This window comes from Leuciscus leuciscus (genome assembly GCF_965113295.1).
Source record: "Leuciscus leuciscus genome assembly, chromosome: 8".
Taxonomy (NCBI): Eukaryota; Metazoa; Chordata; class Actinopteri; order Cypriniformes; family Leuciscidae; genus Leuciscus; species Leuciscus leuciscus.
In genome coordinates, this window is record NC_138732.1 from 43571980 (window position 1) to 43598849 (window position 26870).

The following is a 26870-nucleotide window of genomic DNA, read 5'->3' on the forward strand; positions in this document are numbered from 1 at the left end:
CGGGACTGTGACTCTGTTTTCTCCTAGATCTGCTGTACAGGAGACACTAACACTATCCTCCTGTTATCTCTGCTGCTTTAAAACACTCTGTATTGTAGAAAGTGCTTTGAGAATAATGGTGGCTTGCCTTGACATCAGAAATGCCGGATGCAGAAGTCAACATGTTCTGGAACGCTCACACCAGTTTCCTTCCTCTGAGAGGTTCCCAGAAGGAAATGAGGGATTAGTAGAAAATGGGAGGGAAGGATCTCAGAGGACCTTATTAAGCTCCAGTGAGAGAGAGAGAGGGAGAAGTGTGTGTGAAGACTCAGTAAACAGTGCGTTCACATCTCTGAGGTTCTCTGGACTGACTGGCTGTGTGTCCTCTGAAGGAGCCGTGTAACCTCTGACCTGGAGATGTTGGGCTGTCGGGACGGGCGGAGGGTTCGCTCCTGGCTCACGCTGGGCTCAGGGCTGCTGGAGTGTCTGGGCTTCGCTGGGGCCGTGTTCGGGTGGGCCACACTGGTGTTCGTGCTCAAGAGCGAAGGATACTTCAGCAGTCTGTGTGTGAACGCCACCGTCAACGGGACTACAGCTGAAGGTCAGTAAACAACACACACACACACACACACGCACACACACACACACACACACACACACACGCACACGCACACGCACACGCACACACACACACGTGTGCCTGATGTATGTGTTGAACACACACGTGTGCCTGATGTATGTGTAGTGCTGTTAACCCTGGGTCTGTGTGTGTTAGATTGCAGAGGTCAGGATGAGCAGTTCTCCCTCGTCTTCACCATCGCATCCTTCATGAATAACTTCCTCACACTCCCGAACGGATTCCTGTTCGACCACTTCGGGACCACCGTCGCCAGGCTCCTGGGAATGTGAGTCCGGTTCACGTGTGTGTGTGTGTGTGTGTGTGTGTGTGTGTGTGTGTGTGTGTGTGTGTGTGTGTGTGTGTGTGTGTGTGTGTGTGTGTGTGTGTGTGTGGCGTTCCTGCACACCATATCACAACAAATAGCCGTCCAAACACAGCCCAGACGTCTAGACTAAATAAATTGGGCTGTCAGTGAACATATAATACACGGCTAAACCACAGCCCAAAATTAGACTAGTCACCAATTAGATAACAAAGAAATGAAATGAGTGAAGAAATGAAACCAAACACCTTGTGATCACTGTTGACTTTGCTTACATGATGGAATATCAAACATCTCACAAGTTATTTTGTGACCAAATTATTTACATGTAACCAAACTCAAGGTTATTTTGGCTAGAAGTGTGTTACTCCCCAGCGAGCAATATCCGTCATTGCTCCGTCTCGGTGAACCATAGACCCGATACAGTCCGGCTGGGAGGAACACACTTCTAGACACAATAACCTTGAGTTTGGTTACATGTCGTTTTTGCCTAAATAACTTGTGAGATGTTTGATATTCCAAAACAGTAATTACTATGTGTTTGGTTTCATTTGTTCACTCATTTCATTTCTTTGTGTAATTGATGACTAGTCTATTATAGGGCGATGGTTTAGACGTCTTTAGACGTTCACTGAAATCCCGAATTTCCCCTTGTTTTAGCCTAGACATCTGGGCTGTGTTTGGACGGCTATTAGACGTCTTTTTAACGTAAAATTGCTTGCTGGGTCATAGCCGGACTATATCGGGTCTATAGTTAACATGCATGCTTGCTGGGGTAATAACCTGGTATTCTGTGAAATATCCTAGTGTTGTTTTGTACACACCAGGGTAAATGTAATACTACAGAATGCCATCATATCACCATATCATTTTTTTTGCAAGGGACATATTGCTCTATCCTCTTATTTTCAAGACTTTTTAGTGTTTATATATATAAGCACTATGACAAAATTGCTATATTTTGATTGTAGTAATGTTTGAAGGATGTGAACTGCTTGTTTAGGCCTCATAAGCAAATCAGGAGAGAAGTGCTTAGACAAATCTGTGAGAAAAAGAGGCCTGAGAGAGGGATGAATGGAGGAGAGAGGAGTGAGAGAGGGATGAAGGGAGGACAGAGATTTGGCAGGACACTGGGATCTGTGGTGCATTGAGATGACAGAACTGATGAATGGATGACCAGCCAAAAATTTTTTTTTTATAAAAAGCCCATTCGATTTCATCACTGTTACATTTTAAATAAACATCAAATCTTAAACTTTGTTAATTTTGTAAATCTTAGACACATAAAGTTGTTTTTTAAATGTTTGACTGGACTTGGACCAGAGCCACTTTGTAGATTTGTGAACCGGCTGGAACCTTCCAGATCAACAAGAGCTGCTACATGTGGAGACTGTAAAGTCTTTCTGTGAAAGGAGCCAACCTGTGGAACTGGCTTCCTACAAATATAAAGACTTTAACTAAACTGTCCACCTTTAAAAAGCTAACAAAAGCCTGGTTCATACAGCAGCAGCAGCAGCAGCAGTGTGATCCCGCCATAGGAGATGTGTAGCTGTGTGTGTGTGTGAGGTGTGTGATCTGTGTGAGTTTCAGTGAATGTGTTTATTTACTTCACTTATATTTATTGGTGCTAACTGTTTTCTGGACATTTTATTGTATTCACTGTAAAAAATGTTTTACTTTTATTATCTTAACTGTTAAAAGCCCTTCTAGGGACAGGTGTTGCGAATTAGCCATGGCTATAAACGCTGTGATACAGGCATCAGATTGCTCTTTATGTAATAATCTATGTGTTTTTTGTATCTGTCCCTATTCAAATAAACAACAAATAAAATAAATACATGTGGACACGAGCCCAAGCCACTGCGTTAGAAAACAGAATATAAAAACAAAGTGGAATTTACAAAGATAGCTCAAGCACAAGTTTTTGGGGGTTTATTTTTTACAGGGACAGTTTTCGGTTATCTGTAGTCCCTGGACAGAACGTCACAAGACTCCCTAAAACAGAATATATGATTAAATATACACAATAGTTTAAATTACAGTTTTTCTCGATTGCTTAAGTCCAATAATGCCCTTTTCACAAGATGTAAAATAAGTCTCTGATGTCCCCAGAGTGTGTGTGTGAAGTTTTACCTCAAAATACCCCACAGATATTTGTATATAGCATGTTAATATTGTCACTTTTTGAGGGTGAGCAAAAACACATAGTTTTGTTTGTGTTCCTTTAAATGCAAATGAGCTGCTGCTCCCGGCACAGGGGGCGGAGCTTCAACAGCTTGTGTGTGTGAGTGTTAGAGATGCGTGGATGGGCTATTATTTCACCCACAAACCGCTTCACAAAACTCATCATCCGTCCGCCATCCATCCGCACCAACGTTTTTTGACCAATTTTCAAAGCCGCACCCGCCCGCCATCGGCTGATTGTTTTAGGGTCTATGGGCGATGCCAGGCGCTGCTGACGCGAGCCGCGAGGAATGCTCTTGCCTGTTCTAGAAAGGAGACTGATCCAATGCAGCAAAGATATTTAAAGTCCTTAATGGTACAGCCTATTGGCTATGTTGTGTCCCCAGAACATCAGCAGTGAACTCCGTCTCCGATCGGCGCACAGGGACAAAAATAAATAAATAGCCTAAATAAAACGCACATCGGCAAACCTGGCCGTACCTGACTAGGCTACTGTACAATGTTTTCATTGTAATAAAAACACAATTTAGCACATCATTTCAACATGCTGCTCTTTAGCCTACTGCTAATTAATGCCTATTGCACTTAATTTTTTTGCAAAAAGAAAGAAAGCTCGAATAAAATAACAAGTCATTCACATTATAGGCTAATTAACTCTACGCACTGTTATGTCAGGGTGACGACTAGGACGAGCCTGTTCTGAAGACTCCCATTCATTTTGACTGCATAGGAAGAGAGCACCGTCTTTTTCAGGCAGATGCACCTCATTTTATACCAGCAGGCCTAACAATCATTTGATTGGTTCAGCCGCCACCCGCCCGAATTTAATTAAAAATATTATTTTTATTATTTTATTTTTATTTCCGTGGTTTATCCGCAGAGTCTGCGGCTGTAACCGCCAACCGCACATCTCTTGTGTGTGTGTGTGTGTGTGTGTGTGTGTGTGTGTGTGTGTGTGTGTGTGTGTGTGTGTGTGTGTGTGTGTGTGTGTGTGTGTGTGTGTGTGTGTGTGTGTGTTTTAGCAGCTCTGATTGCCTCACACAGACACGCACTGAAAATGTAAGCCTTTTAGCCTTTTTTGTTCAAACCAGAGTTAGACAAAGATGGAGAGATTTAAGAAGAAGTGATAACTTGTAGAAGCTTTGAGCGTTGTAACTTTGCAGAAGTTGTTTATGCTCAAACAGCAACATTACACACTAACTAAAGTTAGAAAAGGGAAATCATAATCAACCACCCCTTTAAACAAATTTCTTAAAATTATGCCTCTACTCCTCGAAACTCTCCGTAACTTCCGTAACTTCTCACCCATTTCCCCAAACTTTCTATTTTCAGGTCAATGAATCTCTCCACTCAAAACCATTCAATCTCGCTGAAAAACCAAACTTTGCCCTACACACACATGACACACAAGCCATCAAACACACACACACACACACACACACACACACACACACACACACACACACACACACACACACACACACACTACAACATAGTCTTACACACTGCTGAGATCAATTCAGATCAATACTACAGAAAAAGGTAATCCGCAAGTTATGTTGTTTGTGGTTCTCCCCCTCGACAACCTTTTCACTTGATGAACAACAAAAGACACAACAAATGTATACATTTGCAAAAAATTATTCCTTAATGTACTGTACAGTACAATACACCAAACAACAACAACAACAACAAATGACTCTGCCCCAGCATCCCGCCTTTGGTCAGGGTCAGGCCAGAGAATTGGGTGCATATCTGTTTAAAATCATTATATTCAGCACATTTGTATCATATGGTGACTTTTGATGAGATTTGTATCATATGTTTATAATTCTATTCACTATTCTTGACAAAATTGATCAAAATATTAATAAAAAAAAACTAAAAACTTGTTGTTAACAATTGGTGGTGTTGGGGGTACTCCGGAAGATCTACAATGTCTCAGGGGGTACATGCCTGTTAAAAGTTTGGGAACCACTGCTCTAGTGTGCCTGATCCACCCCTGCCACACATCAGCTGAAGTGTCTAGGCTTCTTCCCTTCCACCGTCTCTGTGTCCTACAGAAATAGAAGTACTGATTACTGTGACTGTAACACATTCCTTTTACAAAATGGAAGCATTCAGAAACTCTTATCTGTATGCGAGGCAATTTGATGCATTTATTTTTATTACAGTAGTGTAGGGCAACAGCTCCAGTACATGTATGAGTTGTACAGTACTCTAAAGCTACCATAGAGAGCAGTCTGAAGTGAGACTATCTGTTTCCTGAAGGTTCTTATGATCGAGGCGACGGTGAAGCGACTCAAGTTTGGCTGAACTCGTTGCCCAGTCTCCCTCATAGTTACACAATGGACACGCCATCTAGGTCAACTAGAGTGGCACCAATTTCATCCGAGACTGCTTGTCTCTTTGCCCTTCCCCTTCCTCGTCCTCCTCGTCGTCTTCCTTCACCTCTTCCTCCATTACCTAGCGCTCTCCTCCTCCTTCTAACACTCGGACCACTTTTACATCGGACCCAGGATAGATCCCTGTGGAATCAGCTGATTGGTGATTCCTTACTCGAACACACAGAGATCGATCTGACACGTATGATTCTATCCACTTATGTGTATGTAAAGACACATAAGTGCTAGATAACTTAGGTATAAGGATTTGATGATTAACAGTATCAAAAGCTTTCAGACCAAGAAACACAGCTCCAATTACACCACCTTTATCTAATAGAGACTTCATATTTTCTAAAAAGCAGTTTCCTTTGAATAATTTGCTCTAAAGCCAAACTATTATTCATGTGACAGATCATTTGCTCAGCTACTAATTTCTCAACAACGTTTGAGTCTGTGGGTAAGATACTGATAGGCCTGTTAGTGCAGGTCGAAAGGGGATCTCCTCTGTTAAATACTGGAACAACAATACTGCCAGATACTTGGACATTTACCCTGAGAAATCAACAGGTTAATAATTCTAGTAATAGGTTTGATTAATGTTGAACTAAACTTAGGCATAGTTTAAGCATACACTTTAAGCATATCTTTGAAGTACTTAGACTTTCTGTTTTCTATGTGAATATATAGTAAAGTGTAATTTATTCCTGTGATCAAAGCTGAATTTTCAGCAGCGTCTTCAGTGTCACATGATTCTTCAGAAATCATTCTAATATGATAATATGATGATCTGATGCTCAAGAAAGAATAATATCAGTGTTGAAAACAGTTGTGCTGCTTCAGATTGTTGTGGAGGCCGTGCTTGTTCAGGATTCTTTGATGAATAGAATAGAACAGCATGTATTTAAAATAAAAAAGTCTTCATCCTTGCTAATAAAAGTATTGGTGTCTTAAAAAACAATATTGACCCCAAGCTTTCAAACAGACGTAATCCTTTTATATGAGAAGCTTAAGTGTCCAAATATTTGTGTGACCACTTTCTGTCTCAGCTCATAAATCTCAGTCTGTAATAAGTTATAACACAATCCACATGTTCCACAGACAGACGGGGCTGAGACAACAACAAGATGAACGTCTCTCATATTCTCACTGTGTTATGTTGTACTTTGCAGATCGGTTTACACTGCAGGGATGTTGTTAATAGCCTTTTCCACTCCTGGTAAAGAGCATTTTTATCTTTATTTGACCTTTAGTGTATTGCTAGTTGAGTGTGTGTGTATGATGAGTGCTGTTCCCTCCTGCAGTGAGCTCTGTCCTCCTCTTCCCCGCTCTGTCCTTCATCGCTGTGGGAGGAATCCTGTTCCTGATGACCAACATACAGGTACTGAAGATCCCACAACACTCTCCAAACATTTCTGATGTAGAATATTAGGGAACACTTTATTTCCATAGTCCACTTTAGACATTTTACTAACTATTAGTATGTAGTTCAATTCAATTCAATTCAAATTTATTTGTATAGCGCTTTTCACAATACATATTGTCTCAAAGCAGCTTTACAGAAAGTGCATTTCAGAAATGTACATAGAAAAATACAGTTAGTTAATCATGCATTAATTTAGGGCATAACATATCGCCGGCGTGGAGTCGTCTCTGCACGGGTTTCGAGTCGTCTCTGCATGGGTGTTGGGGCATCTGAAGTTTCCATGAGAGGCTGGATACAAACTGGAGCTGACGAACTCTATTTACCTCGGGACTAGCGTCTAGCGGGACTAGCGTCCCGAGATAACGACAGAAAAGCAGATGGGAAATAATTAGCGTAGCTGCTGTTCATAATATTAATGCATTCAATCTGATTCAACTGTAGTATAAAAGGTAAGTATTATGTGAATGCCTGGCTAAAGAGATGCGTCTTTAATCTAGTTTTAAACTGGGACAGCGAATCTGAGCCTCGAACAATATCAGGAAGGCCATAGTTGCAAAGTTACTTATAGTTAGTAGAATATCTGTTGGGGGACCATCAAAATAAATCAAGAATATTACTGAATATTATCTGTCTTTTTCACGTTTTCCATTATATGACCCTTTAACATAAACGATGAACCCACATGTAATGTCCTCTTCATGATGTCCTCATGTGTCTCTAGGTGGCGAATCTCTTCGGCGCTCACCGCTCCACTATAATCACTCTGTATAACGGAGCCTTCGACTCTTCCTCTGCGGTTTTCCTCATCGTCAAAGTAAGAGGCAAATGAAAGCCACACATCAGATGATTATGCTGAGATGAGATGACTGATATCGATCAGAAAGGCCTTGAATCGTGATGGTCCGATCTCTGTGTTTCAGTTGCTGTTTGAGGATGGCGTGCCTCTGCGCTGGTCTTTTCTCTTCTTGTCCTGCTGTAGTGTTTTTCATCTGTTCCGCACCTTTGTGCTGATGCCTCGAACGCACATCCCGTACCCGCTGCCGGAGGACTACAGCTACGGGTAAACCACACGCTCAGCCCCTATTCCTCCAGAAACATGTAAACCACACGCTCAGCCCCATTCCTCCAGAAACATGTAAACCACACGCTCAGCCCCTATTCCTCCAGAAACATGTAAACCACACGCTCAGCCCCTATTCCTCCAGAAACATGTAAACCACACGCTCAGCCCCTATTCCTCCAGAAACATGTAAACCACACGCTCAGCCCCTATTCCTCCAGAAACATGTAAACCACACGCTCAGCCCCTATTCCTCCAGAAACATGTAAACCACACGCTCAGCCCCTATTCCTCCAGAAACATGTAAACCACACGCTCAGCCCCATTCCTCCAGAAACATGTAAACCACACGCTCAGCCCCTATTCCTCCAGAAACATGTAAACCACACGCTCACTGGCCACAGTCCACAGCCTCCTCCTGGAGAACACCAGAGACATCTTTACATCTTTAAGCTGTAAATAACACCAGACCTTCACCAGCGGGGAAACGTCAAGCAGACTGTCTCAGTAGCCGCGTTTCCATTAGAGATTTGCGCAAAACTTTTGCGATATTTTCGAAATGTCGATAAAATCTATTGCGAAATGACGTAGTTTCCATTAGCCAATGTTATGCGCGCTAAAACATTGTTTTTTCCTCTCGCGATTTCTTTAGGCTTTGCTTTTTTCTTCTTCAGAATACTAGTAGTTTTGCACAGATTACTTTATGCTCTATGCTTTATACTTCACCGTCTGCACCGTATATATCTTTCCTCCAACAATGCTTTGCCTGTGACTGTTTCTTATTTACACCAATAGGGTGAACTGTGGAGTAACCCGGGATTATGCCATTGCAAAGATTGAAGAGAAGAACATCCAGACTTCTAAGTCTGAGGAGGAAATGCCATTTAAAGAGACGTCTGCCCAAGGCCAAACCACAGACACGACAGGTAGGCAAGAGTTCAACACTAAACACACTTGTTACATGAGCTATGTGTGCTATACGCCTGTGCAGAATAAAGATCACTGTAGAGATAACCACCCATTTTTAGCACAAAATTCAATATAAAAACAACAATGTTACAAAACTACACTGTAAAAATGTCTGTAATTGTTACAGAAAACAGTTTTTACAGTCCAAACCTGTTAATACCGTATGATTAATGATGAAAATAGTCAAAAGATATTCCTAGAAGTCCCTATGTGACACATCACATTTGAATGATTACATTTTATGTAATTAATTTTGTTTCTGGACAGGCCACTTATGATGAACTCAGGGCACTAATGATGATTCAATATGTGCTTTTCCGTTTTATCATCTGTAGTATCATGGTGGTTATTAGTACATTATAATGTAAAACTCTTAAGATTTTGTCTATAAATGCACCACATCATTCTCAGAAAGACACAATGTCTGGAACAAAAGCAGCTGTTGCACCATTTCTGGCCACAGTTCCTCTTGCGTTCTGGGAATGTCCCACACGGGAATCGAACCCACAAGCTGAAAGGGTCAGAGCTTGTTGATGATGATGATACGCCACAGAGGACACTCGTTGCCATGTTACTGAAGAGAGGTTTCACAGTCCACAAACGCGTCAGTTAGCATGTTAACTGGTTAGCATGCAAAGCTAACTTAGCCACAAATGTAGCTTATGGCCACATTAGAAAGAATGGACACAATATAGCATGCTAACCAATTAGCATGCTAAGCTATTTAGAGTATAGGACAACAAATGCAGGGACGGTCAACTTTAGAAAGGTATTTAGAGTATAGAGTAAATGTCAAACATATGTTTAGTCATGTTTAGCTCAGTCTAAAGATCATCTGAGACAATTTAGAACAAAACTGGACAAGATTTGTGTGAGTAGCGAAACGACTGTTTTTCATCTTCAATATGGCGTATAGGCAGATTAATGGACAATTACAAATGAGATATTGTCGATATCGGCATAGGCAAGGGACATAATGACACAAAGAAAACAAATTAAGTAAACAAGTAATAGGCATTTTTGCACAAATCCTTATATCTCTGGAACACTAGGTGGCGCTGTGTTCAAACATCTCAGATACCTTCAGATCATGGTGCAGATGAAGCGTTCAGAGTTTCGTTTCGGTAGATCAAAGTTACAGCCGAGATACAGCATCTAATCTAATTTTGAGTCAACATTGTTAACTTCGCTTAATCATAACCACTGAACAAAAGCAATATCAACATTCAGTAGTTTCTGTGTTGCTCGGTCCAGTGATCGTCAGAGAAAATGTTTGAGTAGCGAAAAAATGGAATACTGTACTTTTCAAAATGGCCACCACTGCAATGACCGCTATTGAATGGGTGGTGGCGCTATAGAGTTGGTCCTAGAGACCTCAAAGTTGGTAAGATTACTTTTCATTACCGTTAGTGCAAGTGTCCCAAATTTCATTATTTTCCTACTTACGGTTCATAAGAATGCCATAGAAGACAAATAAGAAAACTCATAATTACAGTAGAGGCTACAGCAGCTTCAGTGCTTATATACAGGCACCAAAACACCATCCCATAATACAGTACCTGAAAAATTCTCACATTGTTTTTTCTGGCTGTTTTTTTATTTGCCATAAACTGTTTTATTAATGAACAATCATGTCATGTGTTACTTTTAGTGATAACACTGTTGGTAACATTGGCATCCCTGTTTTCTCCAGAGCGGCTGTATATATAAATGAAACTTTTTTACAACAAAAATGAAGCATCACTGAACTTATTTAAGCCGGACTGTGACGCTATTTTTTTCTGGAAACAAACTTTGTTGCATTATTCTCCTGTTATCTCTTTAAAGCTGCTTTGAAACACTCTGTGTTGTGAAAAGACATTCAGATCCTCACCTGGCCACATTATTGTTAGTTTGATTGTGAAGTATATCTTGTGAAGTGTATTAACACTATGTGTGTGTGTTTTTGTCAGAGCGTAGTTTCAAGAGCTGTTTCCTTTCCTGGTTCTTCTGGTGGCATTTGCTGTGGCTTTCTGTGATGCAGCTGAGACACTACTTGTTCATCGGGACTTTAAACCCAATGCTGAATCATCTGGCCGCAGGAGAACCAAGCCTCGGTACACACACACACACACACACACACACACACACACACACACACACTGTATTATCCTCATGCTCTATCTGTGAATCAGGTGAATCCCTCTGAGCTGTATGTATAGATATAGACAGGCTCAGGCTGCATCATGAGACCTCAGTGTTCTTGTTGTTGTCTCAGTCAGCAGATATACGAATGCGTTTGCGTTCACTCAGCTGTGTGGGATCCTGTGCGCCCCCTGGAACGGCCTCATCATGGACCGACACAAGGGGAAGCAGAGAGAAGCAGGTCAGCACAGACACATGCACACACTTCTCTCATTCAGTGTACATATGAACACACTGTAGGAAACACACTTTCTTGTCCAAAAAGACCATTTATTAAATTAAAGTTTCTAAACAAACTTTATGATTTCTGATGTCAGTAAGACCCGTTTAAGGGATAGTTCATCTTAAACTTTTTTTTTAATAAAGCTGAGAAAAACTTCCTTTTTTTAGGTGTTTTTTAAGTGTAGTTCAATAAAACATGTAGTTCAATAAAACAACATTTTTAAGTGTAGTTCAATAAAATTACTAAATGGAAATAAATAACAACTAAAACTGAACTACTGATGATAAATCAAACTGAAATAGCACTTACAAAACACTAATAAAAATTACAAAAGCACATACAATTACTTTATTTTATATTTTATAATATTTTAACTTGAATTCAAATTGAATCTGAAAATATAAAAATAAAAGCTCATTCAAAATATTAGTATAATATTAGCTGTAATAGTTTTAACTTTTAACTCAAAGGGAAATATTAATAATTAATTATAACTTTAATATAGATTAATAGATTAATTATTATTTGGATCAGTTAATCGGATTAACATGATGTAGCTAAATTAACATTACAATCAATTAATCAGTTCGTCCAGCAAACATTCAGTATTGATTATGAATTCTAAAAAAAGGGTATTTTTCATGTACAGCGCTGAGAGCGTGTAACAAGATCTATCGTTTATGAGACATTAATATACAGAGAATAGCTGTGTTTCCACTGTCGGGCCAGTGCGAGCAGGGCTTTAAACGGGCGGGGCTAATAGCCTCGGGTCTGGAGCACTGGGCCTGGAGCACTGGGTCTGGAGCACTAGGTCTGGAGCACTGGGTCTGGAGCACTGGGTCTGGAGCACTAGGTCTGGAGCACTGGGTCTGGAGCACTGGGTCTGGAGCACTGGGTCTGGAGCACTGGGTCTGGAGCACTGGGTCTGGAGCACTGGGTCTGGCGCACTGGGTCTGGAGCACTGGGTCTGGAGCACTGGGTCTGGAGCACTGGGTCTGGAGCACTGGGTCTGGAGCACTGGGTCTGGAGCACTGGGTCTGGAGCACTGGGTCTGGCGCACTGGGTCTGGAGCACTGGGTCTGGAGCACTGGGTCTGGAGCACTGGGTCTGGAGCACTGGGTCTGGAGCACTGGGTCTGGAGCACTGGGTCTGGAGCACTGGGCCTGGAGCACTGGGTCTGGAGCACTGGGTCTGGAGCACTGGGTCTGGAGCACTGGGTCTGGAGCACTGGGTCTGGAGCACTGGGCCTGGAGCACTGGGTCTGGAGCACTGGGTCTGGAGCACTGGGTCTGGAGCACTGGGTCTGGAGCACTGGGTCTGGAGCACTGGGCCTGGAGCACTGGGCCTGGAGCACTGGGTCTGGAGCACTGGGTCTGGAGCACTGGGTCTGGAGCACTGGGCCTGGAGCACTGGGTCTGGAGCACTAGGTCTGGAGCACTGGGTCTGGAGCACTAGGTCTGGAGCACTGGGTCTGGAGCACTGGGTCTGGAGCACTGGGTCTGGAGCACTGGGTCTGGAGCACTGGGTCTGGAGCACTGGGCCTGGAGCACTGGGTCTGGAGCACTGGGTCTGGAGCACTGGGTCTGGAGCACTGGGTCTGGAGCACTGGGCCTGGAGCACTGGGTCTGGAGCACTGGGTCTGGAGCACTGGGTCTGGAGCACTGGGTCTGGAGCACTGGGTCTGGAGCACTGGGCCTGGAGCACTGGGTCTGGAGCACTGGGTCTGGAGCACTGGGTCTGGAGCACTGGGTCTGGAGCACTGGGTCTGGAGCACTGGGTCTGGCGCACTGGGTCTGGAGCACTGGGTCTGGAGCACTGGGTCTGGAGCACTGGGTCTGGAGCACTGGGTCTGGAGCACTAGGTCTGGAGCACTGGGTCTGGAGCACTGGGTCTGGAGCACTAGGTCTGGAGCACTGGGTCTGGAGCACTGGGTCTGGAGCACTGGGTCTGGAGCACTGGGTCTGGAGCACTAGGTCTGGAGCACTGGGTCTGGAGCACTGGGTCTGGAGCACTGTCTCCGCAGCGAAAGACATCACTGGAAACTAGCCAGATTGCAAAACTAACATGATAAAAGCGACTGTTTGCTGGCATTTTTGTTGTTTACTAAAGATTTCAAACCCAAGCATCTATGTTTTAACCAATAAGTGATACACTGATCATAATGAATTAATTTGTGTCAAGAAATAAAGTGGTTTACCGTTATTTCACAAAAGAAAGAGGACACACGTAGCCTCGCGTCTGTTTCTGTTCATTTGTAGTCACATGACAGTATGTTCACATCACATCCAGAAAGAATAAACATTTCCACAAATACGACCTGAGGAGCTTATATTATATATATATATATATATATATATATATATATATATATATATATATATATATATATTATATTGTCAGTCAGGGAAACAGAGGAAGCTCCTGTAAAACCAGAGTGTCTTTCTTTTATGATTTGTCTGATTTCTTCAGGTGGTCATATTTACCATGTTTACCATGTTTACTATGGTAGTGGTTAGTACACATAGTGTTTTATATTGCAAGTATTTCTGCCTTATATGGTGATCAGAATCCACATCGTAAGCTATTTCAAACACTTGCTACTGTATGAAAGTGAGATTTGAGCTAAAATGATGTTAAAAGTCTTTAAGCATTGTGCACAAACTTTATGAACTAAATCATGAATCCATTTATACTCCAATTAGTAAACGAACTATGAGGAGGTGATGTCCACTAAAGTGTGAGTCGTTAAATGAGTATTAATTAGATAGGAGACACGATATAGGTGTGGTTACATTAACCAGTAGTTTTTCAGGTCATAAACCAGTCTCCTCCTGCCTGTTATCTGCAGTTTCGAGGGATGGTCCAACACACAGAACTATAACCACAGCTGTTGGGGAGAGTGGGTTTGCCGGATAGTTCATTAAATATGAAGAATAATTTCGGTGTCTGATTGGTCCAGCCATTACATAGTATATAAATATGATGCTAAAATAACACTGGAGCAAGGGTGTCCATGAACAATATAAGAGAAAACTAAAAGAATGTATACAGTTTGAATAACTATTTAATTAGTATTAATTAAATTAGATATTGAAACAATTTGCTTGTTCAATAATAATATATCACCCAGTTATTTATTGTTGTGATGTGTCGCTGAGACTATACACATCACAACATGTAAATAGGAAAATGTTGGCGTTATTGTGTCACTTATTGGGAGCAGTATGCTAGCTGGAGCCGTTTACCTCCAGTCTTTGTGCTAAGCTAGGCTAGCGGTGGGTGCGTCAGACAGAGTTACGGCACGCACAGAGATGAGAAGGGTGTGTGTGGACTTATCTAACTCTGGGGGATACGGGGAATAAGATAAAGTCCCAAAAAGTCGGCGTGTTCCTTTAATAAAAAAATTTGTCACTTCATTTCTCACACAGTAGAAATATTTTTTTATGAGACATTTTCTAAAATATACAAAGTTCTGTCATGAAACTCTATATGGCGTGGGCATGTCGAGTTTGTACTGTCAGTTCTGTACTTGTTCAGCGTAACAGATCTATTCCACCAAGACCACATACATTAACATTGTCATATCCATTAGCCGAACACTCAGTGAAAGTTTGGTTTGACTATATTCCTGTCACGACTACCCGCTTCTCTTTAACTTATGTTGTGAACACGGGCCTCAAACCACAGCCTTTTCGCTTCCCTTTACTGTGTTGTGCAGGCCAGAGTGAGCGGGAAGCAGACCTGAGGGCGGCCATCTTGTCCCTGTCTCTGACGGCGCTGCAGTGTGTGTTGTTCTCAGTGTGTGCGGCGACCCCTCTCCTTCCTCTACAGTACCTCACCTTCATCCTCCAAGTGCTCAACAGATCCTTCCTCTACGGGGGAAACGCCGCCTTCATCAGCATGGCGTGAGTCTTCTTCACATTAGAGGAACAGCTCCTCCTGTAGCAGTGTTGTATAAAGTACTAGAAAGTAATACTTGAGTAAAAGTACAAGTATCGTACTAGAAAAAGACTTTGGCAGAAGTGAAAGTTACCTTTTAGAATATTACTTAAGTAAAAGTCTTAAAGTATCTGATATATACTGTACTTAAGTAATTGAAGTAAAAGTAAAAAGTTTTTTTTTTTTTTAAGCAAGCGGTTAGAACTTTGGGTTTGTGAACTTTATTGTGGCTTTCTTATTGTAAAGCATATTCAGGGTTCCAACTTCCCATATCTTCATAATCTCACTCATCAAATCAAAATCACAGTCTTTTCCAGGACTTTTCAGGCACAATTCTCTTAAGTTCAAAGAACAAACAGCATATTTTTAGAGCTGACATCAAAGAAAAAAAACTGAAACAGAAATTTCACTTTTGTATGAACTTCAGGTAAAAATGAAAAATAAATAATAACCTATTTCTTAAAAAAAAAAAAAAAAAAAATGACCTGATGGTAGGGAGAATATTTTGGTCATGTGGTATGAGCATTTGTAGGGCTTACTCCCCAGGTCACCATCTCACACACACACACAGCAACATTAGCCCAACATTATCCTATAACCACTGAGTTTTGAGTTAATTAACATAAAAGGAAATCTCAAGTTTGACAAAACGTATGATGCTTTTAAAGACGTGAATAGCCCTTAACACTTTCTTTCTAACCTGCCACTGATTAACGTAGCAGTTCTCAAAAAATATTTCTCAGTCTAACATTAGCCTACCTGAGAACAGTCAAATTCAATTTGTATTCACTTTTCACTTTTCAGAAGTGAAAAACTGTAATAAATACAAGAATCCAATCTGAATTATGGAAGCTTGTTTCCGCCACAGAATAAAACATTTTAAAAGATAATTGCGACTTTTTATCTCACAATTGCGAGTTTACATCTCGCAATTCTGACTTTATTTCTCAGAATTGCGAGATATAAAGTCAGAATTGCGTGAAATGAAGTCGCAATTGCGTGTTATAAAGCCAGAATTCAGACATCTTTTCTCAGAATTGCGAGATATAAAGTCAGAATTGCGTGAAATGAAGTCGCAATTGCGTGTTATAAAGCCAGAATTCAGACATCTTTTCTCAGAATTGTGAGATATAAAGTCCAATTCTAAGGGGAAAAAAGACGGATTTTTTTTTATTAATTTTTTTACCTCAGAATAGTTTATATCTCCCAATTGCGACTTTATATCATGCAATTCTGACTTTATATCTCCCAATTGTGTGTTATAAAGTCAGAATTGCGTGTTATAAAGTCGCAATTGCGAGAAAAAAAGTAAGAATTCTGACTTTATAAGACGCAATTGCGACTTTATTTCACGCAATTCTGACTTTATATCTCGTAATTCTGACTTTATAACACGCAATTCTGACTTTATTTCACACAATTCTGACTTTATATCTCACAATTCTGACTTTATATCTTGCAATTCTGACTTTATATCTCGCAATTCTGACTTTATAACACGCAATTCTGACTTTATTTCACACAATTCTGACTTTATATCTCCCAATTCTGACTTTATATCACGCAATTCTGACTTTATAACACGCAATTCTGACTTTATTTCACACAATTCTGACTTTATATCTCCCAATTCTGACTTTATTTCTCGCAATTCTGACTTTATATCTTGCAATTCTGACTTTATAACACGCAATTCTGACTTTATTTCACACAATTCTGACTTTATATCTCCCAATTCTGACTTTATATCTCGCAATTCTGACTTTATAACACGCAATTGCGACCTTATTTCACGCAATTCTGACTTTATATCTCCCAATTCTGACTTTATATCTCGCAATTCTGACTTTATATCACGCAATTGCGACCTTATTTCACGCAATTCTGACTTTATAACACGCAATTCTGACTTTATAACACGCAATTCTGACTTTATATCTCGCAATTCTGACTTTATATCTCGCAATTCTGACTTTATAACACGCAATTCTGACTTTATATCTCGCAATTCTGACTTTATAACACGCAATTCTGACTTTATATCTCGCAATTCTGACTTTAAAACATGCAATTCTGACTTTATATCTCGCAATTCTGAGAAATAAAGTCAGAATTGCGAGATAAAAAGTCGCAATTATCTTTTAAAATGTTTTATTCTCTGGCGGAAACAAGCTTCCATAGTGAATAGAGTAGGCCTACAACTCACAAAAATAATAAAACTCAACATTAGGTTATATAAACTTTACACAAATCCTCACAACCTTAAATGCTTGGGCAAAAATAAATAAATAGAACAGCCTAATTTATACAAATGCATAAGTATATTATTCATATAATAAATACACAATTAATTAATATAACTTTAATAATTAAATACAACAATAATAACTTTTATCCACATCCTATTAAATTTGCATAGCAGCATTTGCAGTAAATTTGCATTGATGAATAGACAAAATCTAAATATGCCAGGGCTAATTAGCCTTGTGCATATATGATTGTATACTATCATATATCCATACTTTAGAGGTATCCATACATTAGAGGTATAGCTACTTTATAGCTACCTATATAAGGGTATAGTTTAACTACATGCAAATTAAATTAATCTTATAAAAACAGTTTAGAATAGCTTAATTAGTCCATTGTTATTTTAGTATTATTTATTTATATATAGGCTATTATACATTTTTTGTAATATTTTATTTACATTGCTATTTATATTTGTTTTTTTATTTGAGAATGTTTCTGGATGTCATGACGTTTTGTCACTAACTTCTGTGAATTCTATCTTCATAGAAAACATACATTACAGACTCATATTGTTCACTTTGCTTGACACAAAAAAATAGCCAGATTGTGCCACACAACATTGCAAAACTACAAGATATTTGAAGAAAAACACCATCTATTTTATGTTTCAGACAGCAAGAAAACTCAACATCAAATATCTTCATAATCTAGATATTATGAGAAATTATCCGAGACCGTTACATACCATGTCTGGGTTGCAAATTGTGCATACACCAAAATTCTTTTTATTAATATGGTCCATTTCGAAGTGTTTAAATCCAAACAAACAATATTCTTAGATTCTCCTCTACTCCTGTATTGTTTTGTGATTGCACGGCGTCCTGCAGCTCGTAGACTCTGATCAGAGGCGCCAGCGCCGCTGCTTCCGTCGCTTGCAGTTTGTGTATTAGCTAATGCCGCAATCATTTTAATGTCGCAATCATTTTTTATTAACTTTTTTAAGTTTAATTACAATTCTTATAAAGTCATTATCGAGTCATGCGGTACGACCACCGATCTATATAGAATGACATAGAATGACAATGTCATTATATAGATCAGTGGGTACGACACTGATTTAATTAGAGTATTCGTTCTCAATTCAAAGTCAAGTAATTGTCTTCATTTATTAGAAATCTTTAAATTCGCGTGCAGTCACATAACTCAAGTTGACCTCCACGTCTGATATTTACAGCTTTAAATTGTGAAAGATACATTTTTAAAGTGTGAGATAAACATAATATCCTACGATTTGCTTCGGCATATAGTTTGCAATATCAGTTGCGTATCGGCCGGAAAAAAAAACTACACAGGAAAACCCTGATTGTTTACATTCATTCAGCCACAGAGCAATGTAATGACATCGAACACTGTTCTTCACTTTCTGAAGACGGTACAAAAAACCTAGCGCTGCATCAACTCGCTAATTTAAAAAAAAGTAATATAAATTAGCTCAACTTACCATGTGCTTTTTTTTTAGTTGGAAAACTGAAGCTCACTAATCTGTGTTCTACAACTACTAGCATCGCCGAACCGTTAATTATTCAAAAGCAAGCCAAAAGATATAATTTGAAATTTTGAGTGACAGACAAGTAGAAGGGTGGGGGCACATTGGGGGGCCAATCAGTTTTCAGGAGGGGCCAGTGCCCCCATGGCCCCTCCCCTGTCTACGCCACTGTCTTTGAGAGTTCTCTGTTGAATTAAATCAAAAGGTAGGTGCTCGCATAGATATCGGTGATCGTGCTTCCATGGCGGTTTCAGTTGTGCTTCCTCCTTCTTTGGCATGGCAACAAACAAGCATTACACTGAAATAGAGCGCGCGCCGTGCGGAGTGTGCGTAATGCAATCTAGAAGCAGTGATTCGCCAAACCTCCCTTATTGCAGTCGCACACATTTCTTCTGATTTTATTTTGTAGTAACGAGTAACGAAGATGCTTAGTGGAAATATATCGGAGTAAAAGTATAAATTTTATCTAGGAAATGTAGTGGAGTAAAAGTGAAAGTTGACATAAATTTAAATAGCGAAGTAAAGTACGTGAAATTTCTACTTAAGTACAGTAACGAAGTATTTGTACTCCGTTACATTACAACACTGTCCTGTAGTCATCATTTCATCACGCTCACGCCGCTCCAAACCTGGAGGACGATCTGTCATGTGTGAGCACAGATACACCGGCGAAAGCTTACAGAAAAAGAAAATCATACAGGGTTGGAAGTGGATTGAGGGTGATTAAATATCAGCAGATCATTCTAGATGGATATTACTCTTGAGAAAAAGAAGTACACTTGAGGACATACTTATTACTTTAAAAGAAGATACTTCAGTGTGAACTGAATGTAATGTTTTTAGACACCGTATGATAATTGTTATTAAAATTTATTATAGTTCAAAATGTTAATGCCATTTTTGGCAAAAGGTTATTAAATGTTAGCCTGGTTAAAACCAGACCATTCTCAGTAGTAACTGAGTTATGGTCTGGCAAAGCTTCATTAATAACTCATTTCCAAAGGGGCGTCACCAACGGACGTCACTCAAATGCCTCTGGGCGCAATTGGATAGACCTAAAACCAATCAGAGCGATCGTCATCGTATAAAGCCCGCCTCAACGTTTCTGATTGGTGCCTCGATTTGGACGGATTAGAAATGGGCTTGAATGAGCTCTTTGCCAGACTACTTGCTTAAGTTAAACAAACCTTTTTTTTTTTACAGTGTATGCATCCATAAGTAAAAGAAGAGAGTTGTTCAGTGTTTCAGGTTTGAGTTGTTCAGTGTAAATGTGTTCCAGGTTTGAGTTGTTCAGTGTAAATGTGTTCTAGGTTTGAGTTGTTCAGTGTAAATGTGTTCTAGGTTTGAGTTGTTCGGTGTAAATGTGTAAATGTGTTCCAGGTTTGAGTTGTTCAGTGTAAATGTGTTCCAGGTTTGAGTTGTTCAGTGTAAATGTGTAAATGTGTTCCAGGTTTGAGTTGTTCGCTGTAAATGTGTTCCAGGTTTGTGTTGTTCAGTGTAAATGTGTTCCAGGTTTGAGTTGTTCAGTGTAAATGTGTTCCAGGTTTGAGTTGTTCTGTGTAAATGTGTAAATGTGTTCCAGGTTTGAGTTGTTCGGTGTAAATGTGTTTCAGGTTTGAGTTGTTCAGTGTAAATGTGTTTCAGGTTTGAGTTGTTCGGTGTAAATGTGTTCCAGGTTTGAGTTGTTCGGTGTAAATGTGTTCCAGGTTTGAGTTGTTCGGTGTAAATGTGTTCCAGGTTTGAGTTGTTCGGTGTAAATGTGTTTCAGGTTTGAGTTGTTCAGTGTGTAAATGTGTTTCAGGTTTGAGTTGTTCGGTGTAAATGTGTTCCAGGTTTGAGTTGTTCGGTGTAAATGTGTTTCAGGTTTGAGTTGTTCAGTGTAAATGTGTTTCAGGTTTGAGTTGTTCAGTGTAAATGTGTTCCAGGTTTGAGTTGTTCGCTGTAAATGTGTTCCAGGTTTGAGTTGTTCAGTGTAAATGTGTTCCAGGTTTGAGTTGTTCAGTGTAAATGTGTTTCAGGTTTGAGTTGTTCGCTGTAAATGTGTTTCAGGTTTGAGTTGTTCGGTGTAAATGTGTTCCAGGTTTGAGTTGTTCAGTGTAAATGTGTTTCAGGTTTGAGTTGTTCGCTGTAAATGTGTTTCAGGTTTGAGTTGTTCGGTGTAAATGTGTTCCAGGTTTGAGTTGTTCAGTGTAAATGTGTTCCAGGTTTGAGTTGTTCAGTGTAAATGTGTTCCAGGTTTGTGTTGTTCAGTGTAAATGTGTTCCAGGTTTGAGTTGTTCGCTGTAAATGTGTTTCAGGTTTGAGTTGTTCGGTGTAAATGTGTTCCAGGTTTGAGTTGTTCAGTGTAAATGTGTTCCAGGTTTGAGTTGTTCGCTGTAAATGTGTTTCAGGTTTGAGTTGTTCAGTGTAAATGTGTTTCAGGTTAGAGTTGTTCGCTGTAAATGTGTTTCAGGTTTGAGTTGTTCGGTGTAAATGTGTTCCAGGTTTGTGTTGTTCAGTGTAAATGTGTTCTAGGTTTGAGTTGTTCAGTGTAAATGTGTTTCAGGTTTGAGTTGTTCGCTGTAAATGTGTTTCAGGTTTGAGTTGTTCGGTGTAAATGTGTTCCAGGTTTGAGTTGTTCAGTGTAAATGTGTTTCAGGTTTGAGTTGTTCGCTGTAAATGTGTTTCAGGTTTGAGTTGTTCAGTGTAAATGTGTTTCAGGTTTGAGTTGTTCGCTGTAAATGTGTTTCAGGTTTGAGTTGTTCGGTGTAAATGTGTTCCAGGTTTGAGTTGTTCAGTGTAAATGTGTTCCAGGTTTGAGTTGTTCGGTGTAAATGTGTTCCAGGTTTGAGTTGTCCGCTGTAAATGTGTTCCAGGTTTGAGTTGTTCAGTGTAAATGTGTTCCAGGTTTGAGTTGTTCGGTGTAAATGTGTTCCAGGTTTGAGTTGTTCGCTGTAAATGTGTTCCAGGTTTGAGTTGTTCAGTGTAAATGTGTTCCAGGTTTGAGTTGTTCGGTGTAAATGTGTTCCAGGTTTGAGTTGTTCGGTGTAAATGTGTTCCAGGTTTGAGTTGTTCAGTGTAAATGTGTTCCAGGTTTGAGTTGTTCGCTGTAAATGTGTTCCAGGTTTGAGTTGTTCAGTGTAAATGTGTTCCAGGTTTGAGTTGTTCGGTGTAAATGTGTTCCAGGTTTGAGTTGTTCGCTGTAAATGTGTTCCAGGTTTGAGTTGTTCAGTGTAAATGTGTTCCAGGTTTGAGTTGTTCGGTGTAAATGTGTTCCAGGTTTGAGTTGTTCGCTGTAAATGTGTTCCAGGTTTGAGTTGTTCAGTGTAAATGTGTTCCAGGTTTGAGTTGTTCAGTGTAAATGTGTTCCAGGTTTGAGTTGTTCGGTGTAAATGTGTTCCAGGTTTGAGTTGTTCGCTGTAAATGTGTTCCAGGTTTGAGTTGTTCGGTGTAAATGTGTTCCAGGTTTGAGTTGTTCGGTGTAAATGTGTTCCAGGTTTGAGTTGTTCGCTGTAAATGTGTTCCAGGTTTGAGTTGTTCAGTGTAAATGTGTTCCAGGTTTGAGTTGTTCGGTGTAAATGTGTTCCAGGTTCCCGCCGGCACACTTTGGGAAGCTGTATGGAACAGTGATGGCTCTCTCTGCTGTGTTCTCGCTGCTCCAGTATCCCTGCCTCGCTCTCATTAAAGGACCACTGGGTGGAGACCCTCTTTACGTAAGATCTCAACACTATCCACACACGCATTTCCTGATCATGCTCTGATCTACAACGTTTCATGGGTAAAGGACTCTGTTGTCAACAGTTTAGATGTTTGAAGCACAGCTCACACAGAAGTCACTTTAAAACCATCAGCTTTCTGTCCGTGAATCTGTGAGACCAGTTTGAGCCGTTGTGAAATCAGCACGGAGGAATCTTTCACCCTCACGCCAAAATTCCAGATCGCATCGATTCCTATTGAAACAACCTGTGAAAACATTCAATTTGACCGCAATAACATAAGCTAACATAAACTACCGACTGCTGTTATAAGCCTCCAGTGGAGATCATGCTGTGAATATAGTGAGCGGTTATTGCACAAACACACAGTATGTTTTACCAATGGGTTTATTTTATTTCAGTGGCTTTAATGCTTTCCTTGAAACTTGTTTTTCCAACATTAGCCACATCACGTCTGCCAAATATTTCTTGAAGGGAAAGGTGGGAGGCAGCCTCAGAATAACATACAGCTGTTGATCTTTAGAAAATCTCTCAGCATTTGTTTGGCAGATGTAGATTCAGCATATTAGTCATTTTGAAACTGTTGTGTTCTGTTCAAGTTTCATCAGCCAAACAGCCATCTAGATAAAACACATAAGAACTGTTTATTTAAAGGGGTCCTTTTCTGCTTTTCTCCATGTTCATCTGTCTTTAGTGTGTGTAATGTTCCTGTTTGATCATGAAGAAGCTCCAGTTCTTCTCTATATCAGAGTCAGTGTTCCTGAACTCCTGAAACGCCTCCATTGTAGTCTTGAGTTTCTTAACTCTTCGGGCTCTGCCAAAGGAAAGACATGGGTTCGCCGCAGGGAGCCATACCGTGGAAGAATACACATATGGGATCGCCGTAGGGATCACAACATATGGACCCAGCCTAACCCAAGTTTCACAATGCATACGAGTGTTAGTCACAATATTCCTTGTTTAAATAATTCATACGCAGAATAAAGGGGCGGGGCCTGGTTGAGTTAGTTAGTAGTGTGTTTAAACTGGCGGTAATGGAAATGGGCGGGACATTTCCCAAACACACCGACCAATCAGAGCACAGTGTGCTTTTCAGAAGGAGGGGCTTCATAGAGACAGGACCTAAACAGGATTGTGTTTCCCAAAAGCATCGTTAGTCAACTATAGTCGCAAGTGCCGACATTATCATCAAGATAAAGATGTATTTTTTGCGAGATATAAAGTCAGAATTGCGTGATATAAAGTCAGAATTGCGTGATATAAAGTCAGAATTGCGAGTTTATATCTCTCAATTCTGACTTTATAACACGCAATTCTGACTTTATATCACGCAATTCTGACTTTATATCACGCAATTCTGACTTTATATCTCACAATTCTGACTTTATATCTCGCAATTCTGACTTTATATCTCGCAATTCTGACTTTATATCTCGCAATTCTGACTTTATATCACGCAATTCTGACTTTATATCTCACAATTCTGACTTTATATCTCGCAATTCTGACTTTATATCTCGCAATTCTGACTTTATATCTCGCAATTCTGACTTTATATCTCGCAATTCTGACTTTATATCACGCAATTCTGACTTTATATCACGCAATTCTGACTTTATATCTCACAATTCTGACTTTATATCTCGCAATTCTGACTTTATATCTCGCAATTCTGACTTTATATCTCGCAATTCTGACTTTATATCTCGCAATTCTGACTTTATATCTCGCAATTCTGACTTTATATCTCACAATTCTGAGAAATAAAGTCAGAACTTGCAATTTGCTCTAGTACGTAAGAACGAGCTTATGATTAAAAATGGAAATAAAGCAAAATAACTGAAAAAACTTAGAGATAGTCCTCAGATGTCATATCCGTAATTTATAGCAAAACATCTAGCATTAATTCGATCTCAAACAGATTCATTAAAAGTAGTAACCAACGCGGTTGAACGACCAATTTGCAACAATATAGTTCCAGGAAACAGTCGTGACTAGAGCTAGTTGATTTCTTCAACGCTGGATCATGCTATGATAGTGAAGCAGCGAGTTACGGCGATGTTCGGGAAACACACACCAGAGCTGACAGACTGGGAAGAGAGGAGCTGCAACAATGGAGAATATGGGGGAAATAATCAACATTCAAGCAGGAAAACCTGTTCTAGTAGAGCCTGAAACAACATCATGACTGTAAAAGGCCATAACTGATCCTCTTTAAAGCATTACTGCCACTTATGAAAGCTCTTGTTTCAGAGTAACAGCGCTGACTGAACTCTCATTGATTTCTCCAGGTGAACATCGCTCTGACTGTCCTGAGTCTCCTGGCCTTCATCAACCCTGTGTATGTTTACCTGTACTGTCGGGGTCTGGCGGCCCAGAGAACCGCTTCACACTGAAGGGAATCTCAATCTAACCTCTGACCTTTACAACTGCTTTCTGTTACTGGTTAGTTTTTCTTTACAAAACTTCAGGAAATGACGTATAATGGAAATAAATATGTGACTAAGCTTTGAGTGTGATGTTCTGCAGATGTGAGTAATCTGTGCCGAACACATCAGGAAACCTCCACCCTCTTCACTCATTTATCATGGTTATTATTGCTGGATCTAGCGGTGTGATCATGCACGTTCACACAGAATATTACACACTGTAAGAAAAAATCTGAAAAGATACCGCTAATTTTCTGCCAGGTTGTTTACTGACATTTAACCCTAAAACACAATACAATGCAATGTGTACTGTAATCCAAAACAGGGGTAAAACACCTGTGAAAAAAAGAAAAAACCTTCATAATAACATCCCAACTAACAAAAATATATTGTAAGAACATTTAGCTTACACTCCCATTGAGTCGCATTATTTCCTAATGTTTTTTGCATGTTCTAAAACCGTTTTCTTCTTGGTTATGTGAACGTTAAGGGAACATTCCATTGGTTCGTTCTTCAATCATTATGGGAATGTTACTTTTGAATGTTCTCTGTTTTGTCAACATTCAAAAATGTTGAATTTTGAAGATTATTTTTTTTTGTTCTAATGTTTTGAGAACAAATGACAATCTATTCATTGTTACTGGAAGGATGTTCATAAGTTTAAGAGAACCTTGTCTGAACGCTCTGTTTGCTGGGATAGAACTTTATGACCTATTTTATAATTTTTTCTTAAATTGTGCAACTGTTGAATAAAAAAAATTTTGTTTGTTAAAAAATAAAATCAGAAAGCTATTGATAATCATAAAGGGAACACCATAAAGATATATATATGACATGGATATTTTGAGAAATGTCTGCAAATGAATCTTTGACCGGTGCCTATATTGAATGTATGATGAGTTTGCTGTAACACTCGCTGGTCTCCACACACACACACGTCATGTCCAGTCTCAGCCAGTGCTGTGATGCTGTATGAAGCACTGGGTTGAATGGTGTTGGTTGTGAGAGCCTCTGCTGGACACTGCATGAACCTCATCATCCTCAACACTTCCAACAGAGCTGTTACTCCGTCTGTGTACACACATATCAGTATTACTCCAAATAAAGGGAATTTTTATACATGCAGTGGAGTCGACTAAATCTGTCTGTCTGTGATAACTGACGAACATATGTTTTCTTGTAAGAATGTTTTGCTAGCGTTCTTATTAAACGTTTTGAATGTTCTCTGAAAATGACATTTCCATTTATTATTATTTTTTTCTTGGTTATGAGAGCATTAAGGATATACATTTAATTTTTTTCAATTTAGAAACATTATAGAATTGTTGCTTTCAATACTCTTTGAACGTTTCGAAAGAAGTAGTTTTTTTAAAATGTTAAGCTGAACATCAAATTACAAATCACACACAAAAAAAAAAAAAATCCCATGAAATAACACTCATGTTTTTCAACATTATTAAAGACCAGCCAACTTTGAATGAACCATTTATTAACGTTACTAGAATGTTTGTTCATAACTGTGAGAGAACCTTGCCAGGGGTGTGTCATAAATAGAGAAAAAAAACAGCATAAATAAACGAGGAAATAGCGATTACACCGATCACATAAACATAACAATCCTCACCACAAAACATAATAACAATATTAAATAAAGATTA

The 26870-nt window shown here is 39.6% G+C and overlaps 1 protein-coding gene across 2 annotated transcripts; it reads left to right on the top strand.

Annotated features, from left to right (window-relative positions):
- The first annotated feature begins 281 nt into the window (after positions 1-281).
- Positions 282-26337, top strand: slc43a3b (solute carrier family 43 member 3b). 2 transcript variants are annotated; one of them, XM_082177821.1, is made up of 13 exons: positions 282-580; positions 755-884; positions 6661-6707; positions 6793-6869; positions 7636-7728; positions 7835-7974; positions 8770-8900; positions 10896-11039; positions 11201-11308; positions 15069-15255; positions 22657-22780; positions 25075-25228; positions 25313-26337. In XM_082177821.1, exons 1-12 carry the CDS (start codon positions 397-399, stop codon positions 25177-25179), a joined length of 1470 nt encoding a protein of 489 aa, XP_082033947.1. In that variant the 5' UTR covers positions 282-396; the 3' UTR covers positions 25180-25228; positions 25313-26337. The 2 variants fall into 2 exon arrangements, with proteins under 2 accessions (XP_082033947.1, XP_082033946.1); XM_082177820.1 differs by having other exon boundaries at positions 283-580; positions 25075-26337.
- The last annotated feature ends 533 nt before the right edge of the window (positions 26338-26870 follow it).

What these genes read in the sequence shown, in the direction of transcription:
- slc43a3b (XM_082177821.1), top strand. Translation starts at nt 397, where the DNA reads ATGTTGGGCTGTCGGGACGGGCGGAGGGTTCGCTCCTGGCTCACGCTG. An exon ending in CAACGGGACTACAGCTGAAG is followed by an intron (nt 581 to 754) that starts GTCAGTAAACAA and finishes TGTGTGTGTTAG; the next exon opens with ATTGCAGAGGTCAGGATGAG. An exon ending in GTCGCCAGGCTCCTGGGAAT is followed by an intron (nt 885 to 6,660) that starts GTGAGTCCGGTT and finishes TGTACTTTGCAG; the next exon opens with ATCGGTTTACACTGCAGGGA.